The sequence below is a fragment of the Fusarium proliferatum genome, assembly GCF_900067095.1.
Source record: "Fusarium proliferatum ET1 genome assembly, contig: FPRO_scaffold002, whole genome shotgun sequence".
NCBI classification, from domain to species: Eukaryota; Fungi; Ascomycota; class Sordariomycetes; order Hypocreales; family Nectriaceae; genus Fusarium; species Fusarium proliferatum.
This window is the reverse complement of record NW_022194791.1, coordinates 3,778,170-3,794,615: the sequence shown is the minus strand read 5'-3', so window position 1 is coordinate 3,794,615 and position 16,446 is coordinate 3,778,170. Positions and strand designations below refer to the sequence as shown.

The window sequence follows — 16,446 nt, the reverse complement described above, 5'->3', positions numbered from 1 at the left end:
TTCACCGCCATCGGCCCCCAGTTGGTGATAGAATTAACGTCGTATCATAACTGCTTGTACCCGGACGGACCTGGACCTAGACCCAGACCCTGTTGATTTCTGCCCGCCTCATCTCTCACACTCTCTCTCAGTCTCTGACTCTCTTTAAACACATGGCCTCTCTCTCTCTCTCTCTCTTGACACAACTCACCTCGTCTACTTATAAGCCCATCTCCTCTTCTTTGCCCTTTCTAGCTCTTCCCGGGGGAAGACGGGACCGCCCAAGACTCACTCCATCGTCAGTGTAACTGTCGTCATATTCGGTGGATGACGTCCCACGATACGATCCCAGATTCCCCATATCCCATGCTCAGATTCGCATTCTTTCGACCCACGCCGTGCCTGGCTATTGCTCTAATCGTCCTCGTCGCATGATACATCATTACCCACATCTCTCGGCTCATTAATCAGACCCTTTCTCTACCTTAGCCACGGCCGTTGGATGCCAATATCAGCAACTAAAATCCCTGCATTGAATCACCCGTCACCTTTTATAACACCACCTCTCGGCTCTTTCGTCTTTCTTTATTCATGACGGATTCTACTAAGAAACTGCACGGCTGCTGTTACAGCTATTCAACATCGCCGTCATGCCTATCTTTCAAGCCGATCTAGACAATCACGATTCTATTGAGCCAGCAGCAGCACCTATTGAACTCCAAATACCAACCCCAGCTCCGACGCTTAGACGTCTTTCAGAGGAGAGCATTCGTACCGACCTTTGCGAAGGGCCTATCTTTGAGAGTCCACCACAGTCAAGCACCAACAGTCCCGAGAGAACCGAATGTGCTGAAAATGGGATATCGGATCGAGCTTCTCTAATCGAGAGACTAAAGAGAGCTCAGTCTCCGACCTGGATCCCAAACCGTCATGTGCGTTCTTCTGTTTCTTTGCTGCAGAATCCAAATTCTAACAGTCTCTCCCAGTTTGGCTCTATTATTCAGCACCACGCTCCTCCTCCTCCCGAGACAAAGCGACCTCAATCGCCATCAGAGCCTTCACTACTTGCGCCTGCCCAAATCACACCCGAAAAGAACGACTCCCAATCCGATTTTGACAACAGATTACGCGATGGCCTCAGCATCGAGCGACCGAGATCGGCCCTACACAGCGGCAACTTCACCGAGGAGGAAGCAGTAGCCAAGGATCGTGCGGCTCCGAAGAGTAGATATCCTGCACCAGCAGAGACTTCATGGATTGCAACTTCACCACCGAGACACTATACGCCGTTCCAGCACGACAAGGGAATCCCATTTACAGGGAGTGCAGAGAGTTTCCGATCAACTACGTCGCCTCTATCCTCATCTCTTTCGTCAAGCTTTGTGTATAAGCCACCTACTAGTCCTTTGGTTCAGGCCCAGAGCTCAGAAGAACACGACATGTCTTTACCAAGAGATGGATTTGGATACACTGGGAATAGTCGCTATATGCCAAACTCGGCTTCTTCCTCACCGTGGATGTCTCCATCGCCACGATATTCTCTACCACAGCGTGTCCCTTCGTATCGAAGAGAAGCATTCCCATATCAGGCACATCAACCTCGAAGATCATTGACTTCAACCCCAAGCTTCATGCAGGCCGGTGCATCTCCGCCAACGCCTGCTCTTCTTCGACCACGAAGATCCTCTCTGGTCGTAGAATCTTCGCCACTTCAGCACGCATCTATGGTCGGATCTTATGAAGAGAGTATTCTTCGTGGCCGCATGTCTACGACCCCTTCTAAGCCACTGGACTTTGTCGCTCAAATCGGCGTCTTGGGTAAGGGGAAATGCAAGTCCAGTTTGAAGTGCCCGCCACACGTTACTCTTTCATTTCCTGCTGTGTACTACAGCTACAGCAGCACCTCTCATGGTAGATCAAATACAGATGACGGGCCGAGTCCCTATGTTGGTCAGATTGACCTTGAAAACGGTCTTCCTAACCCAGATGATGAACATCGGGCAAAGAAGAAAGCACAAAGCCGATTTGCAGATAGGAAACCCAGCGAAGACATGATGGATATCGGTCTTGATAATCAAGGATCTGAGCAAATCTCACGTCGAAATTCTCGAGCCAGCCGCAGGTCAGGCTCTGGCTCTGCGAAAGCCCCTCCAGGCGGAAGCTATCGTATTCCGGAGAAGGGGCAGATCCAAATCATTGTCAAGAATCCGAACAAGACTGCCGTCAAGCTGTTTCTGATTCCCTATGACCTTACGGGCATGGAACCAGGCACCAAGACTTTCGTGAGGCAGCGCAGCTACTCGGCTGGTCCTATTATTGAAAACGCCCCTGCAGCGTCGGAAGTAAACGCCAGTGACCGCCCTATCTTGAGATATCTCGCTCATTTGCACATTTGCTGCCCTGCCAAAGGGCGGTACTATCTTTACAAGAGCATTCGCATTGTCTTCGCAAACCGTGTGCCCGACGGCAAGGAGAAGCTCAGAAATGAAACAACGTGGCCAGAGCCTCGCTATACTCCTTACAAACCCATTCGTCTGATGCACCCTCCGCTGCCTACCCACTCCGGTCCTGGAGCTATGCTAGCCGCTGAAAAGGCGCTGCGCAGACGTAGTGTAGGGGTCTTCCCTGGCCCTTCGTCTCAGGCTTTCGATGCCATGGACAGCATGTTTCGAGTCAATGATTCCCCTACTGGCAGCTCTGCAGCGGGTAACACCCTGCCACTTGACCCGATTCCTTTCTGTCTTCCCGGTCGCGTTCGTACAAGCAGCGATGTTAGTAATAGCACAGGCACAACTGCCGCTCTTGGCAACGAGATGCGTTCTCCTGGCTCATCCCAAGCCAGTCGTCCTTCGACTAAGGACTCAACCAATGGTTCACCGTCGGGACCTGCGCTCTACGAGAAGCTGAACAAAGGTGAACCTGGATACGGCGGTAACGCCTTCGCTCTCAACAGGTCTGGATCACTTGGTGGTGCTGAAGGTCTGCTCTCGCAGCGCTTGCGTTCCCTGGGGGTCAAGCAACCATCACCTCCAGAGACACCCAACCGGGGTGACATGTCTCCTTAGACAAAAGTTGATTAAGTAATTGCATGTTTCAGCATGCCTACCGTACATAAAGCGCCCTCGTTGAAAGGGTCTTATTATAGCCAAACATCTGTATATTGGATCATAGAGGGTATCGATTGCCCTGGATGGCGTTCTTCTACCCCGTCTAATCATTGGATTGGATCAAAGGGACCTGGCCAGGAGTTATATTGCTTTCAGGCGTTTGGTGTATCTCGATACCGGGCAAAATCTGCCATAGAAGGTTTAGATAGTCAATTGAATCTCTACACTACACGACTCTGTCATAATTGTTGTGGAAGTGCTAACCAGAAATTGACCATACTTTGAACTTGAAAACGATCAACGTGTTGGTCATGGCTTGAACTTTCTATTGTACAAAAAATAGTAGAATCTTTTGGTTTTATACACATAAATCTGTTATACATAATCAGTCATCATCAAACATCTGCCTCCTCAACCTCTCTGCCCGCTTCTTAGCCATTCTCTGGCGTCTTTCTGCTGTGTGTGCCCAGGTTTTGCTCCCATGATGATTAGCATGCGAGTATGATGTCTTCGATCTCGGCTCCTCGCCGTGAATCTTCTGATCGTAACGATCCCAGAACGCGTTCCAGTAGCTGAAGCGTTGGCGGGTGACCTGATCGTCTGGTTGTTCGGACCCCATTGCCTTTGCTTCGATTCTGACGTCCTCTGATGCATTGGAAACATTGAGTGCTTGGTTCAGCTCAAAGTGCGCGTTGCGTCGAGAATGCCATAAAGTGGCATACCGTCGAACTCTGTTGTGCAGCATTTCCTTCCATGTCTTGTTGTCAATAACCCTCAGGGGCTCAGATGCCACTCCAAGGTTCTTCTCGCGCTTCGTCTCCTTCTGCAAATCTCGGAGCAGAGCCTCCTTGACCTTCAGTAGAGAATGGTAAGACAGACTTTGAAGTACTTTGTCGAGTTCCCCAGGTGAAACATCTTTACCGTTTACGACGTATGCCGTAGGCATCGACTTGATCTCTGATGTGACAAAAGCATGGTGCAGACGTGGGCACTTCTCCTCAAGAGTTGATAGCACGCGAGAGACGTCCGCAGACCAGGCTGCCATCTTACGCATCTCTATCCACTTGTGCTGCAGACGGTAGAGGAGATTGTTGGGTGGTTTCAGGGTACGGGTATTTCGCATCAAAAGTGCGTTGCGCCGAGGGGGTGCCCAGCCTTGCCACCCTGGCATGAGCATCTTCTCGCACCAGTACGCGGCACGCTCAAATTTGCCCATGTCAGAAAGATCACGGATAATGCGTACCCAGTTCTGCCGAGTCAGCTTGAACCCAGCCTCGGTAACCTTGTCGACGGTCTTGCTGAGAAGCTCTGGTTCGTTTATCTTCTTGAATGTTGTTGCCACTTCGTCCACAGCACGAGACAGAGAGTATTCGGCACCAAGCATAATGCCATCACCTGAGCGTTTCTGGCTGGATGCAAGGGCACTTTCCCATGTCTTGTCCCACAGCGAAATGGCCTCACGGTATCTCTGATCGGCGTTCAGCGAGTGTATCAAAGCGGCCATGACATCAGGAGGAAACTGCTCGCTCCTGAACTCGGGGAAGATTTCAACGAATAGACTCAGCAATTCTTCAATGGAGCCAAAGTCTCGAAGCTCGGTAAGTAGATTGATCGCTCGACCAAGGAACTTAGTTTCGGCTTTAAGTCTTGCGAGATTGCTGGAGTCGGTCGCTTCAACCTCCTCGTCCGGCACCGACTCCCCTGCCGTTTTTGCTGTCGCAGCAGCCTTTTCGAAGTACGCGACAAATTCCTTAGCCAAATTCTGGGTTCGCTCAACACCGGGTTTCCTCTTAACGGCAGCGCCGACGAGAGCAACCCAAGCACTGAAGGTAATAGGTAAATCTGACCGTTGCAGTCGATAGAAAAGACTTTCAACAAGCTCGTGCTCTCCATTACGAGCAGCTCCAGCCATAACGGTAGCAAAATGCGCAGGGGTGACAAGGAATAAACTCTCCTCAACACCACGCTTGAGTAAATTATAGGCGGAATGGATTTGGTTGACTCGGATAAGCGCCTGGAGAAGAAAGGTGTATGTCTCATCATCCCATTCCACGCCAAATTCTCTCATGCGCTTGAGTAGTTCATAAACCTTACTGATGTTCCCCTCGACGCCGTTGAAGTTGATAAGCTGGTTCCAAATAGCTTCCGATATGAGCTTACGATGGGTTAGCTCAATGCAAAGGCTCTCGGCCTCAAAAAGAAGACCATTCTGGCAGTATGCCACCACCAGAGCCAGACCCATTTCTATGGAGATAGGTACCTCAGCTTCCTGTGACTTGTTAAATATTTCCAGGGTAGTCTCCAAATCACCCCTTTTAGCAGTCATGGCCATGGCGTGTGCATAGGTGTATGCATCCGGCTCGTGCTTTTCTGCGATATCCTCGAACAGTTTCATCACAGCATCATAGTCGTTGGTCCTCATGTACGCCTTGAGATATGTGTTCCAACTGTCGAGGTCCGGCTCAACGCCGTATTCATTGGTCATTTTGTCCATCTCTTTCTTTGCATTCTCAACGTCTCCAAGCTGGGCATATACGTTTATTGTGCTTCGGAATCCACGGGGGGACTGTACCACTTCGGGAAAACCTTCGATGTACTTGGGCCATAACTCCTGGACGGCTCGCACATCACCCCTCTCAGCGTAATACCTGAGAAATTTTTCATATCCCCATTGGTTGAGCCCGCCTTTGTAACGAATCCAGTCGTCTTTAATTTCTTCAAGTCTGGCCGTCCTCTTTGGGAAGCAAATCTTGAACATGCCACGCAAGACAGTCATCAGAGGCTGTGCGTCTGGCAGTTCTCTGAACTTCTGGTAGATAGGAACAAGACGTTCCATGGTAGCCCTACTCTCCTCTTTTACCATCCAGCGATCGATCATGATATTCAGGTACATGTTGTATGCATCTCGATCCTTCAGAGTCTCAAGAATAACCGTCGCATGCCTGGGGCGGCACGGTTCTCGTAATGCCATGTTGGCAAAGAACTTCCGGAAGGAGGACAAGGCTAGCGAGGCAACGGGGTCTTTCCTGATTTTCTTATGCTGCTCTGCGCCTTCGCCAACCAGATAGGCTCGAAAGGAGAAGTAGTGAGATCCTTGTGCAGGAAGAGACGCAAGCTGTTGAAGTCGTTCTAGTTCCGGGGCCAACGCATCGGGTCTTCTTTTGATGCGGCTCTTGTAGAATGAAACCCATACTTCCAAGGCTGCCGCCCATTTTTTCGAGTTGATCGCATCCGCCATCAAGTATTCAAGTCCGCGGTTCAACCCTCTCGTTTCCAATCCCGTTTTGAAGCACTCCACAGCCGAAGGAAGATCCCCGGACCGTAAAAGCAAGATAATTCCTGCAGTCAAGGTGTCGTTATCCCATGAGTTTGGCGGGATTTGGCGGAATATTGAGAGGGCTCTTCCTGTCTCAACGATGCTGTGAGAGCGGGACAGATACTGTACTACCTGGCCACGTAGGAAACCTCTTTGGTCATTGTCTAGCACCGAGTACTGGTCCCAAACATCTTGAAAATGGCCACCCTTTCTATCCAAAAGCTGTTGGAGTTTCCGTACTTGCTGCAGCTCTGGCTCAGATTTGGAGCTCACCGTTGGCTTTCCACCAGGAAACAGAGTTGGGTCCTCAGCAATGTCGGCTATCTCGTAAGGTTGTGCCGTCTCGTGCGGTCGCTTAGGCTGATTAGGAGTCGACGCTTCAATATTTTCGTCTGCTTGATTCGTATCGGTCGTATTCGGAGGTATTATCGATGAGTATGCTCGTCTTGTTGGAACGATTGCTGTTCTTTGCGCACACTGAGAGTTGGGTAGTTCAGGGTAGAGATTGCGTAAGAGGGGAAGGGTCGATTTTGGGTAGAGGAAGTCGAGGACTAAGACTGAAGCAAGTAGATTTGACTGTAATTGCTTTGTCTCCGGTTCGGGGGCGGCAGCTTGAGCAGATCTCATAGAGCCTGGCAAGGAACTGGAAAGGTCGATAGCGGCGGCTCCATGTTGCCAAAAGCCTGTATGTAATCGTCGAGATCGAATCGAGGTCTTGTGAAATACACGCTGGAGACTGCGCGACTCCAAATTCGCAGCTGTTCGCTCGAGCATTGAAGTCAAGGGGATGATCTGTATTATGTTGAAAGGTTAAGGATAGACGTTGTTCATGCTTGGTGGCAAGTGGACAAAACCGAGAAGCAGAGATCCGAATTGAAGAACCTCAGAGCTCGAACCGATAAAGAGCAGTCGTACTATACACACGGCAGGGCCGCAGAAGTGAGAAAGAAACGTTCTATCGAATATCGCAAATCATAAAGACTCCAATCGCTATGTATCAAAAAAAAAAAAAAGTTCTAGCTCGGTCCTCACAAAGATCGAAGTCGTTAACATCAGCCGATATCCACCATGGAAAATGGCCTAGGGATGTTTTGTGACCAATGAAATGATATAGATGGCGGTTAGCGGGGTCGGCCGTTTTGCCTCCAGGGCCCTCTACAATCATCATAGAGTCTAGAATTTGTGGTTCTTCAGAGGATCTTTTACTGATGCCTCAGTACTGACACAACTGAAGTTATAAAATGTCAGTGTTCTTGTTTTGGAGAGTGCAAAATTCAAATACAGAGGCAAAGATAAGCACATTCAGAGTACTGATGGTTACCATCACTGGGCGTTTGTTTCAATATTCATCAATTTATTCTGGTGGATGTCGATCCAGGATATCTTTTTGCTCTCACATACAAGTAAAGGCATCATACAAAATCTCATAGCGCCGCCATCTTATCCATATATACGGCGACGTCAAAGAGATCCAATTTCCCAATAATGAAAAACACCCACGGGAACCAATATCATGACACAATCTGGTAACTCCGAGATAACCAGCTCTCAGTACAATAGAACCCAGAAAAGAAACCAAAGACAGTGCAGTATCCGGTCATCGTACATAAAGAATTAAGAATATGGGGTATCGGTCTGGTTTCCGTCTTTTTTGTGTCTTCATAACCCACTCAAGGGTGATAAAGACATCAGCATTTGAAGGCAAATTATGATATAGACAAGCAATATCGCTTTTATGCGTTGGACTTGGCCTCGTCTGTGGTGTCAGAAGAAGAGGCTCGGACCTCGTTCCGTAGTCCTGAAAATCCATCAGTGGAATGCTGAGCTGAGAGCTCCATCTCCAACCGAGGACCCCGGCTCTGGCTCCGAGTTCGCTGCCTTCGTCGAACTGGTCTATGCTGTTGGAGTTGCTGCTCGACAGGAGACGCAACACGGGAAGGACAGTGTTCTCGGCGAAGGCGAGCATGGAGAAGTCGACGTCTTGTGGGAGATGGCACCCTTCTAGGTGAGGATGGTCGAGATGCGTAGCTCAGAGCTGGAGATGCGGCACGACGGCGAGAACGGCCTCGCAAGTTGCTGGACTCGTCTGCTGGAGCAGCTCGGAATGAGCGGACGCTTCCTCGGGTCATGCTTCGTTCTCTCTTACGGCCTCGTAGGACATCGTGATCGGCATTAGGGGCAACGATAGCTGGCGGCTCAGCGTAGGATGAAGAGCCGGGTGCAACTCGAGCAGTCATGTTGTGCTTTCTTTGTCGTGGTATGTGATGGGAGTTGGAGTTGGGTGGTTGTGAAACCGCGGATAAGTCAAGGCAAGATAAGGTAGATAGATACGTTATATGCAGAAGATAGAGAACAGAAACGGGCAGGTCAAAGTAGCAACGAAGGTATCGAGCCAACAAATCAATTCTGTGATGTTTGGGGTCACTTGAGCAACGAGTGGTGGTGGTCAAATGTGAGTAGACGTGGCAGGGATGAGCATATAAGTCAAGGTCAGTTGTTTGTTTTTGCCTGGACAGTTGATCAAGAGGATGAGGGAGGTAGAGGGCCTCACTCGGGGTTTATAAATAGAGGATTACCAAGAAGAAAAAAGGATGTAAAAGGGGGACAAACACCTCGGGAATGGAACTGTAGCTCCATGGAAGGGATTGAAACCTTGAAGGTCCAAGGGATGGACCCGGTGGAGGGTTAGACTCAGTTAGAGGGTGTAGGCAGTAGCGTCAGGTAGGTAGGTATAGGCCCGTAGCGAGGAAGCTAGACGCTAGAGTTCCATTAGTGAAGTGTGGGGTGCGGCATTGACATCCGGAGATGGCCCCCGTTGTTTGACATGGAACTTGCAGGCAAAAATGGACTTGGGGATGCGTCTCATCTCATGGTTTGTCTGCTCAATCGTCTGATGGAATGGTCACTTTTTTGTTGCACTTGCTTACGAATAGCGACCCCTGAAACGCTGTATTTTGTATTTTGTATTTTGTATTTTGTTTGTTTGTTTGTTTATCTGCCGCTGTCTAATGCTTGTCACGTATGCAAGGCAATGACAATATCATAATACTTCATGCTATAAGCACATCTACTTCATACAGTATGATGATACAGCTGAATAGACGTATGTACTGATAAGCTGATGGTGTTACAGACAAGATCGGCCTCACGTTGGCGCTGAACTCTGTTGCTTAGCCTCACCTCGCAGGATCGAACCTTGAAGAGCAGCATCTTGTTCGCACGATGAGGCGCCGAGGTATCTTCCATTGCTTTCCTTGAGCGGAGCAAGCCGTTGGACAGACTGCTACGCTACCTTACCTTTGCAGCAGTGTAACAACCTACCTATCCCTAGGTGCACCGGTATGACTGGACTGGATTGGCTTGGCCCTCCCTCCAAGGCAATTCGTCAATAAAAGCCATACACGATTGGTATGGAAAGGCTTCACTTCAACCCCAGACACAGAAGCTTGAGCTAGACGATCATAACCGAACTAGAGCTGACGAAACATGACGATGCATATCATGACGTACAGGCCGACGTATCAGCTCTGACATTATCTGTGCCTGTATCATTTTCAGAAGCTGATTGCGAGGTTACAATTACAAAATATCTGGCCCGAATCAGCAACTTGGTCGTCAAATACTGCATAACTCATGAGATAGTGGCCTGCAATTGCCTCTTTGTAACCGTCATCATCAGCAGTTTTAGCCATGTGTTTTCCAAGGTTGGCGTGCTTGGAAACCCTCCATCACAAGTTGCACGCGATCAAAGGAGTTTTGTTAGCGCCCAGGCACTCCAATGCTACCAACCAACTCAACCAAACCCATTCTCGTTAGTTCTAGGTACAGTGTGTATGTATGTATGGACTGACTGTCTTTTTAGATTGGCGGCTTCGCCTCCAAGTGGTGGCGCTGTCGAAGATTCCTTGCGTCAATCATTTCAGTTCGTAGATATTCTAAAAACATCCGTCAAACGAAAACCCCCAAGAACCTTGGCTTGTTCCGAGGAGTGGTGCAGATTTGTGAGGTCACACTAGGGCCGAGACTATTCTACTGATGCTGTCCAACGCTCTTTGGTTGTGGAAAGTTTAAAGGGGGGAAGGGCAAAGGAAATTCCGTTTCTGCTGTCACGGGAAACGGAATGGGAATTACTGAGAGTACGGAGTGACTTATTAGACTCTCGGGTTGATGCTCCGATAATACGATAAACTCTACGTCGTTGTTGGTTAGAGTAGACAGCTCCGTAGGCGGCCGTGATCTGTTGTTCGGCGGACTCAAATGTCCGTGAGGCCGTTCCTCCGTATTGTCAGCCGGACACTTCGGCCCCCAATATGACACTTGTTAGTGGTATTTGGAGAGATAAAAAAGAAAGGAGGTGAGCATGAAGGGATCCAATGCAACGAAATAGCAACTTCCGCATCAGTCAATAAGAAATCTTGTTAAGTTCATGCCCCGTTCCTCAACCCAAAAGATCATCATCACTAAAAGCCAATCGATCTCAACTCCCTTCCGGGTCTTGGTTAGGCCCGGCATCCGCTCAGGGGTCAGTATCCACCAATCACTTCCGGCCCCAGTTACCAGGCCTAGGCTCACTGGCTGTGGAGGCTGCTCTGCCTGCTGCTGTCAACTGGAGTCTGGCTGGTTTTTGGCCTGTCACAAGCTTTGAATGGATGATGTCCACGACCTGGAACCTCAAACAGGCACGCATCGTCATTCTGTAACCAGCTTCGTTTTGGTTGTCACTGCCAACAAAACCCCCAAGGACTTACAGATACTTGTTGCTGATTCGTTTCTCTTCTCGATACTGCCCTTTTTCACCTTCTCTTCACTACTTCCTTCTTGGTAAACCATATTACTCCTTTTTCTCGAATAACAACAACATCCTTTTATAATCTTATCCCTCCACCCCCTTTCAACCTAAATCAACACGCGTCACGATCGAGTAATCAAATAAATTCTCCATCAACGAACCCAAGTCCTAAGATTTCGACCTCTACCTAGGGAATGGCCTTGAAAACATTCTGATCCCGCCCCAATCACTCTCTATCTCCATCCCCATCTTCATCCGCCTTATTCCCATCCGTCGCCAACATGCCTCGATCACGACCCGCAACAACAGGCTATGAACGCCTCGCACAGGCCGACGACATCAGCGACGACTCAGATGAGGATCCCCTCTCCCAATCTTACGCATCTCTACAGCCCGCGGCTGCTCCACGATATGCCCCCGTAACTCAACCGCGCCATCGTTCTGGCATGGCCAGTCCCAAATCATTTGCCTCGTCATCGCAACCCAAATTTCGCCATCGTTCAGGAAGTAGCGCCGGTGTCGACCTCAAGGCCATCAATGCTCGTCTGGAGCGATGGGCAGACGAGATCGCTTCGCGTTTCAAGCGCAAGGGGAAGAACCAGCAAGGCGAAGAGGAGCGCCTTGAAATTCACTATTCTGTCTTCCAACCTCCCGAGGGTGTTCGACCGGTGACCGCTGAGAGCATTGCGGCACCGCAGGAAGGCGTCATGACCAGAGCAGAGTTTGAAACTATCGTGGAAAGCGTACGGAGTGCTATTCGGCAAGAAATCCACCCGAGTATGATTTCTCAAGGCAGTTCTGGTAGTTACTTTGCCCGAAATCCCGATGGCAAGATTGTCGGTGTTTTCAAACCCAAGGATGAGGAGCCATACGCTGCGGGAAACCCCAAATGGAACAAGTGGATTCACAGAAACTTGTTCCCTTGCTGTTTTGGAAGAGCCTGGTATGTCATCTTCGCCAAGACTTCCTCTGTCATTGCTAATGTTTATGCAGTCTTATCCCCAATCTCTCGTATGTCAGCGAAGCAGCTGCCTACGTACTCGATTGCCAACTACGAACACATCTCGTGCCATACACAGACGTTGTATGGCTTGCTTCCAAATCCTTCCATTATCCATTCTGGGATCGCCGCAAGTTCCATCGCAAGAAGAAGCCTCTCCCCGCAAAGCCCGGCAGCTTCCAAGTCTTCCTCAAGGGTTTCAAGGATGCCAACGTGTTCCTTCGTGAACATCCTTGGCCGGATCAATACTGGTCAGGATTCCGTACAAACGATGGCCAGAGTAAGAAGAAGAGGAGATGGACAGAGAGCTGCCGTCCATCAGGAAACGCCTCGCCGAATGATGGATACAACAGCGACGACGAAGAAGCTACCCAAGCCGCGAATCTTTTGGGTCCTGATAACTTCATATGGACCGACAACTTGAAAGAATCTCTGCGGGAAGAGCTTGAGAAGCTAGTCATTCTTGACTACATTATGCGAAATACAGATCGTGGTCTGGACAATTGGATGATCAAGGTTGATTGGGAGACAGGCAAGGCCTCGATAGCATCAGACCCCATCCAAATGAACATGGAACCCGTCGCAGAGGAAGAGGGCCCTCGGCCTGTTGATCTTTCACAACAAGGGCCTCGTGCTACGAGGGCGTCATATCCTTATAAGACCCAGAGACCTATGAGCGCCTCAAGCCGACAGCCAGCAGGAAACGAGCCAGCAATTACCATTGGAGCTATTGACAACTCACTGTCATGGCCCTGGAAACACCCCGATGCTTGGAGAAGGTTAGTGCATATATCAACGCTGTGAGAGGTATGCTAATTTGTGTTCTCAGTTTCCCCTTTGGCTGGCTTTTCCTCCCCGTCGACCTCATCGGGAGGCCATTTTCTCAAAAGACACGGGATCACTTTTTACCATTGCTGACTTCCACATCATGGTGGACTCAGACGATCCTCGCTCTCAAGAGGGTGTTCCAGATGGATGTTGATTTCCAGGAACGCATGTTTGCTAAGCAAGTCGCCGTAATGAAGGGCCAGGCCTGGAACGTCGTTGAGACACTCAAGACTCCTGATCATGGCCCTCTTGAACTGACCCGCCGAGCGAGAGTTTGCGTCTGGGATGATCTAGTTGACGTGCCTGTTGCTGTTCCTATGCGCAATACGTCCTCGGAAGTCCGCCGCAACCCCCACGTCCGTCAATCTATGGATGAGGCCGACATTGCTAGTTCGGCTCCGACCAGTAATCCTCCAATCGAGGACCTTCTCGGTCTGGCCAGTGCACCCGCCGATATGCCCCATCCAGGTAGATTCGAGCTCTCATCTCCGACAGGCGAGACTGCTCAGTCACCAGATGAGCTTCCCCCAACCGAACCCAACCTCCTGGCACCAACGGGGCAGCAACAAAACGGTGGGGACATAGGCAAGCGTCCCACGGTCCAGGCAGCTGGGTTTAGGAACAGCTACCAGGGTCCCGTTCGTGCACTCAACATGTATGAACCAGCACGCCAGCAGGCACCGCGACAGCAACGAAGATATTCATTTGCCAACGCTGCTGCCCGTCGTAACAGCAACACCATCGCGCAGCAGTATTATGGTGATAATGAGAACTACACCGACGATCTAGAAGGTGACCTAGGATATGCTGCAGCTGAGGGGCAGATGGGCAACCAACGCAAGGTCATTGTTGAGCGGCTTGAAGCCGTCAAGAGTAGGAATCCAGTCTTCACCTGCTGGTAGGGGCCTCAACCTTGGCCGCAGTATTTCTTTGCCTTTGATTTGAACGGCTGTCTGTCCTCAGAAACTGCAGGCATTGGATACACTATCTCTGCCAAGGTCTCAGCAGTCACGTCGCCTCACAGTGTGGCCTTCCCAATATGACATTACGTGAGGTTGCATCCCTTATTAAGGCCACCTTAATCTTATAAATCCAGGGGTAACCTGTTGAATCCGTGCAGTTCCTCTCTTGGCCAATATGCAGCTTGTTCGAATATTTGGTTGAGCGTTACTGGTTCGGGATTTATGTGCATGATGCTGGTCACCGGGAGGTTTCTTCCAGAGACACAATGGTCCTTTTGGAACACTTGTCTCACTGCAAGCCTGTGTACCATCGCTACGAAAAGAGAAAACAGGCCGCCCAGGTTTGCAAGCAAGCCACAGAATCCAATCTGACTTGCATGAGAACTCGAAAACCAAGCGAGGATGTGTGCGAGCAGAGCGGGGTCAAGAGCTGACATGTCATTGCTGTACAGTATGGTTCAAAGGCCGTGGTACGGAATTTGCTGTGCTTATCCTGGTACAGTATTCGGTGGTGTCTTGGAGTTTTAGGCTAGAAGCCCCATGGGTTATGATGATAAAATTTAGATGTCGTTATGATAGCCCACCGCAAAATAGAAGGATATGGATAAAGGCTATAGACTAGCCCATTCACTTTTTTGGGCATCATGCTGTAGCATCCATGACTGAGTTCATAGATACTGTTGGCATCTGGGGTCTTCCAGAACGCCAGACATACTGTGTTATCTTTGCTGGGGAATAAAAACCGAACGGTGTGGTAAATCCCAATTAGCGGAACAGTGCCCGTATAACCACGCCCACCAATTTCCCGGGTTTCTGGTCAGAACCCGAGAGTCTGGGTCGGTAAACCATGGCTTGAGCATGGTTCCCCTGTCTTCGTAGTATCAGCCGTAGCGCATAAGCGTTCTACTATCGGTTAGTTGGCAATAGCGATTCAGACAAAGTGCTACCAGAGCTGAATTCTGTTTGCTCTGCAATCCTGCATATCGGTGTTCTGCCCAATCCACCATGTCCTGTGTTGGAACAGGCCGCGGATAAGTTTATCCGAGTAATGGAGCTATCATATGAGGCCGCACCACGTAGTCAGAAAAGTAACAGTCAGTTGGCGATCCTCCTTTGGCATGCAGCCTGGCAGCCTTTTGGATTCGGCGTTATATTATGTTTATCCCCCCACAGACTCCATGATGGCGGCCCGTAGCGGCTGTTAAAAGGCTGCCTGTGGGTAAGGTAGCCACTGGACCCTCCGAAGCTGTGTGTGACAGTTAGGACGTTGGATCTTGCGAGATGTCACTTGCGACATGCTTGGAACATGCTATTGATGCCACACAATTTTGAGGGCCTTGGACGGGGCAAAGGACGCCTTTTGGCAAGATTTTCAATTTGCTATCGCCTTCCTTTCGGAAGCACCCAACGTGATCTCTGGTGCGGTCATGGGACAGGCGGATCGTTACTTACAAGTTATCGCAACCTCGCAAACCGTGGACACTTCCCATTCGTTGGTAGGGTTTCTCGTCGTCTCCGTATCCACAAGATCATTTGTGAGACTTAATCATTGTGAGCCTATGACCGGATCAAGTAAGCTCTCCCAGGTTACCCCTGTTAACATAAGGATGCGGCAATAGGGACCATTGATTGTCACCATCGAGCTCCTTTCTCTGCGTGTCATGAGGTGACAGAGAGCTTTGGCTCCTCACCACCTGCAGCGTTACAACCTGCAACGGCCCGTCAATGTGTACATCGACACTAGTAGAGGTACGACGTTGGGCGAGTAGCATTCTTTCGTCACATTTTTCGTAAACAGGTCCTTTCATAAATCGATGGTCGTATGATGTTAATAGTGAAGCCCAGAGAGTGAATTAGCCGAAGGGGGGTAGCAAATGCACGCCAGCCGCGAGAACCCATCCCATGCAACCTAGCGGCCCATCACCAGCATATATGCGACCATGAGACCTCCCTTTTACACGCCTCTGCCACTAGAAATCTTCTGAACATGGGCTTTGCATAAAACACTGCTGGATACACGAGGCGGTGAAGAGATGAATCGGTCTGAGAACTATCGCTGTTTGGCTTTAAAAGATCCCGGTGTAGTTGAGGTGGATCATAGCCAGTATCGTTGAGACCCGTCGAAGGTTCCTTTTGGTGAGAGGGAAGTGCTCTGACTGGGCTCCTTAGTCGCTTGCGTCGCAATCCTGGCGCAACCATATTATCGTTGGTAAGAAGGGGCCAGGGCCAGATAGTGAGGGTGATCCGCCTGACTCGCCTTTACATATAATCGACGAATTCCCCAGTCAAGTAAGTATTGTCGGCCACCGTTGCCGTACGTGAGCTCTGAAGATACCAAGTCGTATATGAGGACAGTCATTAGGGTGACCCGTATCCGAAGGCTGTCCCAGGTCCATGCCATCGGTATTGACATGGATTGTCATTGGACTTGCCCCGACGAGCCTTCATTGTGAAACCATGATCTT

General features: G+C 49.8%; 4 protein-coding genes across 4 annotated transcripts; 2 read left to right on the top strand and 2 right to left on the bottom strand.

Moving 5' to 3' along the window:
• Positions 1 to 629: 629 nt before the first annotated feature.
• Positions 630 to 3,044, top strand: FPRO_02548 (uncharacterized protein; the record flags this gene model as incomplete). Its single annotated transcript, XM_031227338.1, has 2 exons — positions 630 to 911; positions 966 to 3,044. The coding sequence occupies 2 exons, from the start codon at positions 630 to 632 to the stop codon at positions 3,042 to 3,044; spliced, it is 2,361 nt and encodes a 786-aa protein (XP_031077785.1).
• A 427-nt stretch (positions 3,045 to 3,471) lies between these two features.
• On the bottom strand, positions 3,472 to 7,176 carry FPRO_02549 (uncharacterized protein; the record flags this gene model as incomplete). Its single annotated transcript, XM_031227337.1, has 1 exon — positions 3,472 to 7,176. The coding sequence occupies one exon, from the start codon at positions 7,174 to 7,176 to the stop codon at positions 3,472 to 3,474; it is 3,705 nt and encodes a 1,234-aa protein (XP_031077784.1).
• Positions 7,177 to 8,135: 959 nt separating this feature from the next.
• On the bottom strand, positions 8,136 to 8,639 carry FPRO_02550 (uncharacterized protein; the record flags this gene model as incomplete). The annotated part of the gene is made up of 1 exon (XM_031227336.1): positions 8,136 to 8,639. One exon carries the CDS (start codon positions 8,637 to 8,639, stop codon positions 8,136 to 8,138), a length of 504 nt encoding a protein of 167 aa, XP_031077783.1.
• A 2,833-nt stretch (positions 8,640 to 11,472) lies between these two features.
• FPRO_02551 (putative LSB6 LAs17 Binding protein) lies at positions 11,473 to 13,921 on the top strand (the record flags this gene model as incomplete). Its single annotated transcript, XM_031227335.1, has 3 exons — positions 11,473 to 12,134; positions 12,185 to 12,970; positions 13,021 to 13,921. 3 exons carry the CDS (start codon positions 11,473 to 11,475, stop codon positions 13,919 to 13,921), a joined length of 2,349 nt encoding a protein of 782 aa, XP_031077782.1.
• Between the last annotated feature and the right edge of the window lie 2,525 nt (positions 13,922 to 16,446).